General features: G+C 36.0%; 2 protein-coding genes across 2 annotated transcripts in view; one reads left to right on the forward strand and one right to left on the reverse strand.

The window, feature by feature from the left end:
* Positions 1-9,859, forward strand: part of LOC114349709 (Guanylyl cyclase at 32E) — a 71,098-nt gene extending 61,239 nt beyond the window's left edge. Inside the window, exons 14-22 of the mRNA XM_028300179.1 lie at positions 793-984; positions 1,443-1,620; positions 2,851-2,991; positions 5,772-5,895; positions 7,253-7,321; positions 7,757-7,916; positions 8,425-8,627; positions 9,127-9,202; positions 9,287-9,859. Of these exons, the coding sequence (XP_028155980.1) occupies positions 793-984; positions 1,443-1,620; positions 2,851-2,991; positions 5,772-5,895; positions 7,253-7,321; positions 7,757-7,916; positions 8,425-8,627; positions 9,127-9,202; positions 9,287-9,498 (1,355 nt within the window). The 3' untranslated portion in view covers positions 9,499-9,859. The remainder of the gene's footprint in view (positions 1-792; positions 985-1,442; positions 1,621-2,850; positions 2,992-5,771; positions 5,896-7,252; positions 7,322-7,756; positions 7,917-8,424; positions 8,628-9,126; positions 9,203-9,286) is intronic.
* Positions 9,860-12,025: 2,166 nt separating this feature from the next.
* LOC114349712 (oxidoreductase-like domain-containing protein 1) lies at positions 12,026-13,121 on the reverse strand. Its single transcript, XM_028300183.1, has 3 exons — positions 12,981-13,121; positions 12,783-12,894; positions 12,026-12,595 (listed from the first exon to the last, which is right to left on the reverse strand). The coding sequence occupies exons 1-3, from the start codon at positions 13,022-13,024 to the stop codon at positions 12,395-12,397; spliced, it is 357 nt and encodes a 118-aa protein (XP_028155984.1). The 5' UTR covers positions 13,025-13,121; the 3' UTR covers positions 12,026-12,394.
* Positions 13,122-13,677: the final 556 nt, after the last annotated feature.

Raw genomic sequence — 13,677 nt, forward strand, 5'->3', positions numbered from 1 at the left:
GAATGAACTGTTTGAACTTTGAACTATCACACAAATACATTTATTACCCCAAACTGAGCAAAGCTTCTACCACTACTTGTTAAGGGATAAATACGATAGTACCTTAATAATTATATTACATTATGTGATAACGTCAATCATGTGTTCGGATAATATCCCTAATCCCTATGTTAATGAACACTTTCGTTTTAATACAGATTTTGTAATAATTTATAATTATTAGCAATGGCAAAGATTTACAAATTACAAAAGACAATGCCGGAAATTGGCGTCTTTTTTTTTCGCGCGGCCATCGACCAAACCATGTTTTTTGGTTACAAAATAGTGTGATAAACCAAACTTACTATGACATGTATACCTCTAAACTCAGTCTGAACTGAGTTACGAGCATTAGAAGTTTGATGATTTACATACTAGATTTGCTTTTTGCGCGCAAGTTTTGTAAGAAATTGCAACAAAATAGTGACGTCTTTTTTTATTGCGCTGATTCTGCTCCACACTGATGGCTGGAGCCTATAATGGATGATATTGTTTGTTTACACATACAATGTCACTGTTTTGTTGCAATTTCTTACAAAACTTGCGTGCGGAAAGCAAATCTAGTATGTAAAATCATCAAACTTCTAATGCTCGTAACTCAGTTCAGACTGAGTTTAGAGGTAGGTATACATGTCATAGTAAGTTTGGTTTATCACACTATTTTGTAATAAAAAAATAAGGTTTGGTCGATGGCCGCGCGAAAAAAAAAAGACGCCACCTTCCATACAAAATCTGGCATTGCCATTTCCGTAGGCGGTTGTGCTGACGCGGAAGACGCTCTGCGCATGGAGAGACGTATGCTGTGGAGGGCACCGGAATTCCTGAGGGACCCGAACCCACCTCCCAGAGGTTCCCAGAAGGGGGATGTGTACTCCTTTGGAATTATACTGTATGAGATTTTGGGAAGGAATGGACCTTGGGGCGACACAAGCCTTACGAATGCTGGTAAGTGAGTTTTTATTACTTACTTCCAAACTTTATCATACTAACGGTGAATTTCCCTTGGGGCTAGTAGAGCCTAAGTAAAGTTTGAAATTTTAAAATAACATTAACAGTGAAGCAAGGACAGGGTTACACGTGGTTACACTCTTTGATTAACTTGTTCCGCAGTCTATGAAACTTTCAGTACAGTTTTGGCCTACAATTAACAATTATTATACAATAGCTAAATAAAAAACGTCTAACAACTTACAGGAATACATAAAATAATATTTAATTACCTTCATAAGAAACCGTAAATATTTGAGAATAATTTAGTTACACACTGGAATGTGTAACGAGGTAATTTGATTAAAAATTTCTTTGTTCCTTTAGTAAAATTCAGTGAATATATTTTTAGCAAACACAATATCGTAACCTATCTACGAAAATTCACGTTAACTTCAGTTTTTATACTGTTTTAGAAATAATAGGCAGAGTCCGCCAGCCGATCGGTGGAATACTGTTTCGGCCTCCACTGGGCGGTTTGGCAGCACGACCCTCGGTTCTAGCTGTTCTGAATGCCTGCTGGAGCGAGCGACCTGATAGACGACCGGACTTGCGTTTGGTGAGGCTGAGGCTAAAGGACATGCATGCTGGCATGTAAGTCAACTCAACATTTATCTACACTAGAGACACTACAGAAGATTATAGGTCCCTCTCACCCAAGCACTTGATTCACTTTATGGATAGGATTTTTGCGGATGAGAGATAAAGGTGAAAGGAAGCATAAAAGATCCCAATGGGTCGACGTGCACTGCGGTCATGCGCGGCCCTAAATAAGATAAGATTCTACACTAATATTATAAAGAGGACAGATTGATTGTATTGAATAGGCTCCAAAACTACTTGACCGATTTAAAAAAAAGTAGGTATTTCACTATTAGAATCTTATATTATTTCTGATGTGCATAGGCGGTAGGTACAAAGGTCGCCGGATCAGCTAGTCTTTCAGATATGAACTTTATATTAGTTTTGAACACGTGCCAAGAAATTCCAAGGGACCAAAACATGCCAAAACTCACTGTTTACAGTAACAGTTACAGATAGATAACAATTAGAATACCCAATTCAAAGTTTTGGCGTAACTACCCATACCCACCCAAGAACAATATCGGCAAACAATTATATGTGGGGCAAACAGATATTCAAATACAATTAATCATCTGCGATCTAGTTATATGAAGTTGGAATTAGTGTTATGAACAGCTTTTGGGTAACCATTCATGAAATTGTACGAATGAATTGCTTGAATCAGTAGGTAGATATAGTCATTTAAAAAAAAAACTTCCCTTGACGCTACTTTACGGAACATCAGCGTAAATTAACTTCCTTTTAATGCTTTCCGTTAGACGTACTGTTTACTTAAGTAATTCTCTTAATCAGAAACAAGCCTTTGCCTTCCAGAAATGTTGGTTTCTCATCCCAACTAATATTATAAATGCGAAAGTAACTCTGTCTGTCTGTCTGTCTGTCTGTCTGTCTGTCTGTCTGTCTGTTACGCTTTCCCGCTTAAACCTCGCAACCGATTTTGATGAAATTTGGCATAGAGATAGTTTGAGTCCCGGGAAAGAACATAGGATAGTTTTTATCCCGGTTTTTGAAACAGGGACGCGCGCGATAAAGTTTTTCTGTGACAGACAAAATTCCACGCGGGCGAAGCCGCGGGCGGAAAGCTAGTAAATAATAAATACGTTAGCGCAACTCTTGAAAACTCAATTTAGTCTTGAGACAATAGTACTTTAGCTAAACCTGTTCTTTGATGTGGTAACTCATTTTGAAAGTAAAAGAAGCGAAACGAAAATACATGATTTATATGCTTTGTCTATACAGGAAGACAAACATATTCGACAATATGCTGTCCATGATGGAAAAGTACGCGTCCAACTTAGAAGCACTACTCGCTGCCAGGACTAAGCAACTATTGGAAGAAAAACGAAGGACAGACGACCTTCTCAACAGGATGTTGCCAAGGTAAATCAAAGTCAAAATTCCATTTTTTGCATGGACTATTAAAAATAGTGCTCACAAATCGTCAAATCTACACTAATATTATAAAGAGGTAAAGTTTGTGTGTTTGTATTTTAATGTTAAATTGTAAGGGGTAATCTCGGGATCTACTGAACCGATTTTAAAAATTCTTTCATCAATAGAAAGCCACATTATTGCTGAGTGTCATATCTTATATAAAAAACAGAAAAATTCCACGCGGGCGAAGCCGCGGGCGGAAAGGTAGTATTAAAATAAAGATATAAAAATAAAAGGCTAATAAAAAAACCTTTGAAGTTTGGCTCTTATGGAGCCTTAAGAAGAACCCAAGAGATCCAAAAGCAAACTGTTATATTTTATAACATAGTACTCAATACTCAATATGTATAGTAACTATTTCCAGGAAGGAACCGACAAAACGCGGTCCGGAACAAGCACAAAGGACCAAAACTGTGTTCCTTAAACGAATATAAATGAAAACGCTACTCCTGGCTTATAACGTGAAAGTGGAATTAATGTTGCTGTGTTAAGGATTAGGTTGTTGTTCTAAAGACAATTACTGTATCATATTATTTTCTTACCAAAATAATGTGTACAAGACCTAAAGATTATAAAAGTTTAGCTTTCGGTATACCAGGGGACAATAATCGATCATGTTTTCTGTGACAGCTAATTTTACGTAGGATAAAAAAGCCAGTTTGTATTTTTTGTGAGTGCCATTTGAGTTTGATAAATGAAAATATATTTGGCTCAGGCAGCTGTGAAGAGCAAGGACAGAGTCAAGAGTGTTCCTTTGAAATTTCTTAAATTCAAAAGAAACGATCCGGCTCGAAGGACCACGTTTAATCAACTAAGCAATTAAGAGCCAAATGATTTCCAATTTTGTTTTTACTTGACATCGACCTACGTGCGTAATGTTTTTTTATGCTCTATCTACTAACTGCCTTTGATGTTCTGAAATAGACTTTGTTTTCTTTTCAATGTTCATTAAAGCAACTAGAAATATATGGTGAAAGTATAATCAAGAATCTAATCTACAACTAGTTTCAACCAGTTTGAGCTCTTATATCATTCAAAAGTAGTATACTTAAACTAAGTATTTAATACCGCATCTGCTTATTATATGAAGCACTTAACCTTGGTCATGGCGAACATTTGAGGGGTTTAAAAGGGATTAGAGTAGAAATTAAGGTGATTAAACATGAAGTAAATGGTGCTACGTACCTTAATAAACGTTTCAGTTTCAACACTTAATCTTATCTAGGTATGTAGGGTAGGTATACAGGCTTTTCAGATGTCTAATGTGTTTTTAGTAAACATTAATATACGTCACCCAAAGAGTAATGATAGAGGCAGATTAGCAGACATAATTATGTCTGCTTCTGAGAGCAAAAAAGTAATTACAATATGTGGTGTGTGAAAAAGTAACATAGTATAGAAAATACGTTGATAACTATCTAGAACAGGGATTCCCAAACTATGAGCGAACATTGACTGGGCCCTATCTACAGGGTGTTAGGTAAATGGGTATATGAGCCGACACTAGCCCATGTTAATTTTACTATTTATATTATATATTTTACCATTTATATTATAAATGGTATGGTAAAGTCAGAAATTTGATATCATGATTTTAATTTTTTTAATTTTCATACAAAATAAATTTTACAAAATCCGATTTGTATGAAAATTAAAATAGTTAAAATGAAGATATAAATTTTCTGACTTCACCATACCATTTATATGACCATGTTAACATGGGCTAGTGTCGGCTCACATACCCATTTACCTAACACCCTGTATAGAACGACACACCACCCCACCGATCTAACCGCTGGGCAGCGGGCGAAATTTCCTATAGGTGGGTCCCGAGTTTGGGAACTTGTATTAGATGAGTCGTAGCCCAGACAACTTTGGGAACCACTGATCTAGAAGTTTTGACGAGAAAAACTGGTTACGAACGATAATCTTGGAGTAAAGGATATATAGCCTGACCAGGAACATAAAAACCCTGGCATAGAGGCGCATCAATTGCATTTGATAGTGCAACACTGAGTACAGTCGTACCTGTGTTAAATTAATAGGCTAACTTTATGTATCAGGATTCAGGATTACGGGCTAATTTGATATTCTCATGAATTAAAGAAAAAATATTATTATAGGTAACCTGGTTTAAATAAATTAAATGAAAACATCAATCGAGCTAGTAGGATTTATTTTATTATTCATCAATAATCAAATTCAGAACTTGAAATATTCAACTGCAATGTCTGCTCATGAACGCTTCAAACTCGGTACTTCTTTCCCAATTCCATAAAATTCAGCACTTAGAAAGTGACAAAAAACTTTAAAATAGGTAGTTGAAACAAACCACAGCTAATTTTCATAGTGGACTGTACTATACGATAAACATGTCAGTCATTTTGACACCCTTGTCGGAAAAATTATTCAATGAAAATATTGTCCGAACCCTTAGTATTTCTCTTCGACAAATACTTTAACACATTGTGAACCACTTTTCTTTCACGACTATAAAAAGATTTTAGCAATGTAATTCACAAAATCAATTGCACACATTTAAAATAAAGTTTGTTTACACTTTGACAGCAATAGAATGACATGCAAGGTGACATGTTAATGAAGTTTTCAATTACTGTTGCCATTAAAAGAAATTAGTACCATTAGTTTTCCGCAACATGGCGAGGGTTTTTATGTTCCTGGTCAGGCTATACCTATATTATTGTAATTATATTTGGTCTTTACAGGACAGTGGCTGAATCTTGGAAGCGTGGAGAGCATGTCCAGGCAGAGAGCTTTGAGTGTGTGACAATTTATTTTAGTGATATCGTCGGCTTTACTGGCCTAGCTGCCACGAACTCGCCTATGCAAGTGAGTATAGCACTTAAGAATTATTCGATTTCGGTTAAAATATCTTTTAAGTCCTGTAGTCATGGTCCCAATTTTAAATAAAAGACGATCTTCAGGATGTAAAGGATATTATGGCTGGTATATAACTAATATTACGTTATTACGCCTGTTTAATCTCGAGGGAGTATTCAACGAGGATTTTATTAAAAGATCTATCTGTCTCTATCTCAAACGACGTCATTACATTATTAAGTAATAGAGAAAGTTATATTCAAATATATCAGTAGCTAATTTTAAGGTAGACTAGAATTTGGTCGTCTGAAAACTTGACCTCTAACAAGAATGTCACACCGATGTCCTACATTAACCGTCCCTGCTAGATAAACATCTACAATGCTGTTTACATACAACTTATATTGCTTTTAATGTTTTCTCAATTCGCAGTATTGCAAAGGCGTTGGAAACTAATATACGATGAAATAGAACTGTTCCATTAGGCAATAAGAAAATTAAAATTGTAATTATTTACTTTCTTCAACGAATTATATTTTGGGACACGAGTATCGGCTCTAGACGAAACAATTACGAGTAGGTATGGTCCAAAAAGGGAACGTTAGAATTCTCTGAATTTCGAATCACAATACAAAGGATAGGATCGAAGATAATATCTTGGCAACCTACCAAATACCAACCAATCTAACCAGAACAATGGCGACTAAGATACTAAGGCAACCGATATTTAGGATGTGAGAATTTTTGGGTAACCGTTCATTTGGAGTAGATATCCATCCATTGTTCGACTAATACTGATCTGATTCACTGGTTTAAGAAAATAGCAAATACCTAAATAACTAGTTTATGCTCCTAAAACTACTGAAAGAATCTCCAACCAAACTTCACCTATTAGTAATTTAGTACCTAACGTTTGATCCTTCAACTTACGACAGGCTACCGGAAGTTTCCACAACATTGTACGTTTCTAAAGATGTACAAAATAAGTTCTAACTTATAACTTTTAATAGCAACTGAAGACAAATTATTGTCAAGGATAATTTAAAACGCGACCTTTTAAGGTCGTCAGTCATCCACTAAGAGTTTTGTAAACTCATCCCAAGTTTAAATGGAACATCGTAAATTCGATAATATTATTAAAGACTTAAGAATTGGTATTTGCGTTTCAACGGTCACATTTCAGGTTCAGACATCTAGAATTAGAAGACAAGGCAAGAATTAAATTAACACTTTAATAATGAATATGAGAATAGTTTTTGAAAGAAATATTATGAAGTTGTTCTACGCAAGAAGCGAAGTTGTTTCTAACCCATTCTGTTATTTTCAACGTTGAAACTGTTATTTTACATACATTATAACTTTGCAGGTAGTTGAGATTTTAAACGAGCTCTACACGTGCTGCGACGCAATTATATCGAACTACAATGTTTATAAGGTACGTTGTTTAAAATGTATTAAGTTTCACGAAAAATATCTTGATAAAAATACGTTGGATATTGCTTTTCTCACTGTATCTATGTCATGGATATAAGATCACTAAACAATGAAAAGAAACATTGGTGGAAATCCTAATAAACAGATACCAAGGAAAGGTATTGCTTCGGAGCAAATATGTAGCCAAAAACAGCTTGAAATATTTGATCAAGATTGAAAAATCTTTTTTTTTCTTCTGTGCCTTTTCCCATTTCATTTTGGGGTCGGCCCACCCCGTTTTAAGGTGCCAAGACAGTCCTTGTAGTCGTTGACCCAAAAACCTTGACACTGTTGTCCACCACGTGGCCAGCGGGCGTTCTCTGCCCTTCTTCTTTTCATAGATAGGGTTTCATCAGATGTAACAAACAACAATCATAAATGCGTTTCCATATCGCAGGTAGAGACGATAGGTGATGCTTACATGGTCGTGGGTGGTTTGCCCAAGAGGTGCTCCCGACACGCTGCAGAAGTGGCCTCTCTAGCGTTGCACATACTCGATGCAGTGCCCAAGATACGAATGAGGCACACGCCTGCTGCCAGGCTGCATATCAGGATAGGTAAGTTTCCAACACTATGTTAATTCTAGAATATTATGGATGCTAGATTTACTCCGCTGCCACGTTGTTTAGTCGACGTAAGAATACGTAGTGCTTATACTAAGTAGTGCCATTGTAGGCACAGACTAGTGCTTTTTGGTCTCATGACAACTATAAAAAAATGGGAACGATTCTACAATGAGTGATTTTTCCATCTTTAAGGTAACTAAAATGCTACGCCTTTTTGGTCCCTTTTTTGTCGCGGAAGAAATGCAAGGACGGAGTATACCCTCTAAAACCTCCGCGGCGTTCCGTAATCGCCCGAGTGGGGGGGGGGGGGGTAAAGTCGCAATATCGCCACGAGTTACCGAGTATCCGGCCGTAGCCTTAGACTTCCGCGACAGCGCTTTTTTCGTCCTGCGTTTTGGTTGGTGTAGTTTTCAAGAAAAAAGGACGTCAAAGTTCAATGAAACCTCAATTTCTAATAGAAAATATTGACCAAAGTTAATTTTGTATTAATTTATTTCAGGAATACACAGCGGAAAATGCGCAGCCGGCGTGGTGGGAATCAAAATGCCGCGATACTGCTTGTTCGGCGACACCGTCAATACTGCAGCCCGAATGGAGTCCAGCGGTGAACCACAGAAGATACACATAAGCCATGACACGTATAAGCTGTTAAAACATCATGGCGGCTACCACTTCAAGGAGAGGGGGGTTATGAACATCAAGGTAGATAGACAAGTTTCAGTTTCAAATGGAAATATTGCAAAAGTAGGTTTCTCGAAGATTGATAACCCACTGCCCATTACCCACCCCAGAATGATCCTGTGCCCACCCCAGAAAATCTCAGAAATAGTAAATCTACATACATATGTACTATAACAGCGGTTCCCAAATTTGTTTTGTCTACTGCCCACTTTGAGAATAAATTCTTTTTAGCGCCCCCATTTGTAGTCGAGAGTGGAGTGCTCAGTCGGTGTCTAAGAGACCTCCTAGTAAATGACGCCTCCCAAGCCTCTACACAACGTCCCGATTTTTTTTCTGGGTCTCTTACCGCGCCCCCCTTTAAGCCTGCAGCGCCCACAAGGGGGCGTTATCGCCCACTTTGGGAAAGACTGTACTATAAGACCCTAATCGCACCTCCCTGAAAAAGAACTCTAGATAAGCCAATGCTAAACAATCGTAGGTTGCTTGATAAATGACTTAAAACTTGTCTTTTTTTCAACAGGGAAAAGGAGAGCTGAAAACTTGGTGGCTAACTGGTGAAGATCACGTCCGCAGAACATACAGCTTTTACAGACACCGTATGTATCAAACCGTTGTTATTGTAGTATCAATTCACCATCAGTTCTGATTATTATTGATATGTACTTACTATGGTTTGTCAGAGCCTGAATTGGATGGCATCGAGGGAAGCAACGAAGAGTGGTGGAGTCCTCAAAGGTCGATTATGAACATCCGCGATCGAGCTCGTCTCTCTTGCGGGGGCTCTCTAGGCCCAGGATCAGCTCTGTCCTCCCCTGGACCCCCAGCCTGCGCTTGCTTCGTCCCCCAACGAGACCATCATTCTGCCCCAGCCGTGACCTTCTGCGAGGACTGACGTTAACCATTAGGAGGTCACACGCTCAACTACTTCTGGGCAAAGAACGAGAGCAACGATTCTTGGAAACCCATTCTTAATGGATATACGGACGATATTATCTTGCCAAATATATATTGTAAAATAGACGAACAAAACGTATATTTGCAAGACGTTTTTAGTTCGTATAAAATGGTTTACGAGTGTGACTTTAGGGAAAACGATAGGGAAGACGCCTTTATAAGGGCCAGAAAGCTAGCAGCGTTTCAGAGGCTGTATTGCGTAGACTATGATTTTTGGTTGTAAACCAATTTTAGCTAGTACCTATTTTGCGACTTGCTTTTTGTGAAATTCAACAAAACAGCATCAATTCTTGCGAAAGACTGTCCAGTATTATTTTTATTGAAAGTTACATATTTTAATACTTTTCAATTAAAAGGAACAATGCGATTCCGTCCAAAAAGGATCACTCTGATCGAATGCGACCAAATCGTGACGACTTTTCGTCAACTTTTAATCCGTTATAGTTTTGTTGAACGGCTTCTATGTGTAAAATACAACGACATGGACAGTCAGTATTATAAATTAAATCAAATATATATTTGTAAAGCACACGTGAGGTTAAGAAGAAAGTAAGTAGGTAATTATACGGATTTGTTGGTCACTCTCAGGGTAATGGATTGTAACTCGAAGATTGTATTGAAAATAAAGGAAAAACGGAAAATACCAACTCTACAATATATCTATTTAAGTATAAACTTGAATTTTAATAGAATATTATATTCAAATTGAATATTATGATATTTGATCTGCGCAGGACTTGCAAAGTTGGATATAGGTTTATTCGAAAATTTAGATTAAGATAAATGTTCATGAGTTAAATATACTCGTAAATGTATATAGGGTAAGATAAAAAACGATGGTACCTACCTATAGTAAGAAATAATACTTTTTCGATGTATTTTTCTAGAATACTACTAACTATAATATACCTACCTACTGATTAGACCCTTTCCATATTAAAATAAATACCTAAGAAGTAGTTCAGCCAATCCCTGCCATAGAATTTACCTACCTGTATGTCATTTTGAAAGCTTTTAATCGATCGACTATTGAAGAGATATAAAGAATTGCTGTGCTCAAATTAGATCAATTACATTATTTATCTTGTCTTAAGTTACACACTTACATGATATTTAAATAATAGTTTTTTTAAATCTGTTTCTTTTGCCGGGTCTCCGCGCTCGTCTGGTATTAGGGACTAGGGAACTAAGGACATAAAATTTTCTCTCCCTTGTCAAATACCCGCCCTTGTAATCGAATTTGGAGATTTTGAAATGAAATAATCATAAACATATCCTATACTAATTACACCAAGGAATAGTGTCGCTTTCAATGAAAAATTCTGTGAATACAAAGTACTTAGTATAATATAATCATCTTTTTGATCTGCTGTGACGTAAATTATGGTATTGATACTCTATACTGCCTGCCTATGTCTTTAAATCTAATTGTACTTACCTACAGTAGCTACAGACTATTACTTACTAAAGTACCTACTGACTAGGTCTTTCCTGCATAATATTGTGTGGTGTAATACTTGTCTAAGAAGCCTATCATTAATCAATCAATTTTAGTTCAATTCACAATCACTTAATAAATTATAACCGTTTTCATTCAATTTGACAGTTGGGATAGATTGGTTACAATCAGAGAAAACTTTTGTGTATTCTCAGTACTATTAACTCATTTCAAAATGATCTTAGGCATACTTATACACCTGTAATATTTAATTAATAAATGACTCGTTTAAATTGATTTCTAAGCTTTGAGAAGTATCTTAAATTTTATACTTAATAATTAAGTACTTAGATATTTGTTTTAATAATAACTTTGTTATAATAAACTCAGACTGTATTTTATACTGTAAGCTGCAACATGTCAAGATTAAAGATACTTTATGTAATTTATTACTTATTATTATGAAGTTAATAAGCATTTATTGCCTACTCTGTTTTGGAGACTGTAGTTTGTAGTACATAATACGTGTTTACATGCTGTATAAGGAAAGGTTAAGTTATTATCAATGTATTTTAACTCACCTACCTAATGAAATATTGTATCTTAACAATTATAAATAGATGTGAAAAATATATTTAAATGACTGTTGGCTGTTGATGATGAATAAATAATTTTTTATAATAAAATTTCATTGCACTTTCTTTTACCCCTCCAAGATAGATAAGAGAGATGGCAGACAGGGTTTACATAGAATTCAGTGGTTCTTAACCGGTGGTCCACGGGCCACTGGTGGTCCCTGGAGGCATTCCAAGTGGTCCGCGAAGACGTCGTAATAAACAACAAGTGACGTGACGTGATGAGTCGAGTAAACAACGCAAACGGCGCACAGTGGGCGAGAAATCGACCACCCCTTTTATAGGATTTTGAAAAAAAAAGTGGTCCTGAGAAGATAGAAATTTGGTAAAATGTTCCCTCGTGACTTAAAGGTTAAGAACCACTGAGATAGATAGAGATAAATAAATAACAGTATTTTATCATCAGGTACCTATCTATTACATTCCAAATACATAACTATAAGGAACAACAATAATATCTAATGACTAGTTAAATAGATGAATAACATCTTAATGACTTACAAAATTTTAATATACTTATTAACAATCAAATTTAATAGCACAAACTTATGTACAGATCTATCTACTGTAAAACTAGTTACAATAATCTACAGGACTACATATTAAAGTGTATGGACAACAGCATATTAAGACATAATCACTGTTATTTTTTTATTTATTATCACATTTGCATTTATTTGTTACACTAATTAGTTGAGATAGATGCTATTTTCAAGCAAAAAAATCTAGTCTCTTATGCTGTTGAACATACCTACATCTATCTACTTTTTTTTAAACCGAATCCTTAGTTCCATTTCCAAGTAAGCTTTCATTGAGGGATCATCCACCATTTTAAGTACCTTTTCTTGTATTTCCGGCCCTGCATTCTGCATCTTGTTGGCTAGTGCTTCAGCCCACACTATGAACACACAGTTGGCGCAGCCAGAGCGACAGCAAGCCGTAGGAGGGTCATCTATGGAGGCCTGAATGTAAAAAAAAAATTTAACTTCGGTCCAAGGAGGTTTGCATTGTTGTGACTTTTTGAATTGTATGTGTAACTTCTATAAGTTGCCGATAAGAAACAACGATGTTTTGTTACAGTTTGGTAACAAAACGAGTTGTTTTCGAAGCAAAACATTAGTGTAAGAAATAAAGATTGTAAGAACTCACATCTTTGGCTATCCTCTCGAGTTCCTTTTCTTTTTCCTCTTCTGTAGCACTTGTTTGGGTAGTACATGTTCTTTTGGAGTGTGTAAGAACTGTTAATTCTTTTGGTTTTACCCTGAAAACATTAAAAAAACATATAATTTCAAAGTAGTTCAAAGTTTATTGGACAACAATTTTCATACCAAACGAAAAAATACATACAAAGTTATCTTGGCAGATTGTAATAAAGCTTTGGATTTTAACATTTATGCATATTTATAAAATAATTCTTTAGAATAATTAAATAATTTGTTTGGAACGTAAAAACCAAAATATTTTACTACTTTTTGAGGTTATATTTTTTTTATCTTTTTTTTTGTATTTTGACACTTGTTTGTGCTGGGAGTTGAAACTAATTTGCCAGCCTTCGAGTAAAAATCATGCTAGGAGACGGCATCGAATACTTTTCCATTCTAAGATTAACATTCCATAACAACTCCTTAAGTGGCCAGCAGACCCTTGATAAATTAATCAAAGCTTTGCTATCTTTGTGCGTTTACACAATTGCAAGAAAATGTCATTTTTGTAAACTTCCATGCACTGAAAATATTTAGCTTTAATTTTTGGTAAAACTTGTATAGCCTGACCAGGAACATAAAAACCCTCGCCATGTTGCGGAAAACTAATGGTACTAATTTCTTTTAATGGCAACAGTATAGTTCCAAAATAGTGAACTGTCCTATCGATGACATTGACAGTGGGGCGCCACCGTCAATACCGGATCGCTGGTTCCGACATTTGCCATGTTGGAAACCATATAGTTGAACGATGGTAGCGCCCCCCTGTCATTGAGTTTGGCGGGACAGTTCAGCGTGGGTCATCTATAACTGAAAACTTCATTGACATGTCACCTTGCATG

Source organism: Ostrinia furnacalis, unplaced genomic scaffold, assembly GCF_004193835.3.
Source record: "Ostrinia furnacalis isolate ACB-3 unplaced genomic scaffold, ASM419383v2 OfSCF0704, whole genome shotgun sequence".
Lineage (NCBI taxonomy): Eukaryota > Metazoa > Arthropoda > Insecta > Lepidoptera > Crambidae > Ostrinia > Ostrinia furnacalis.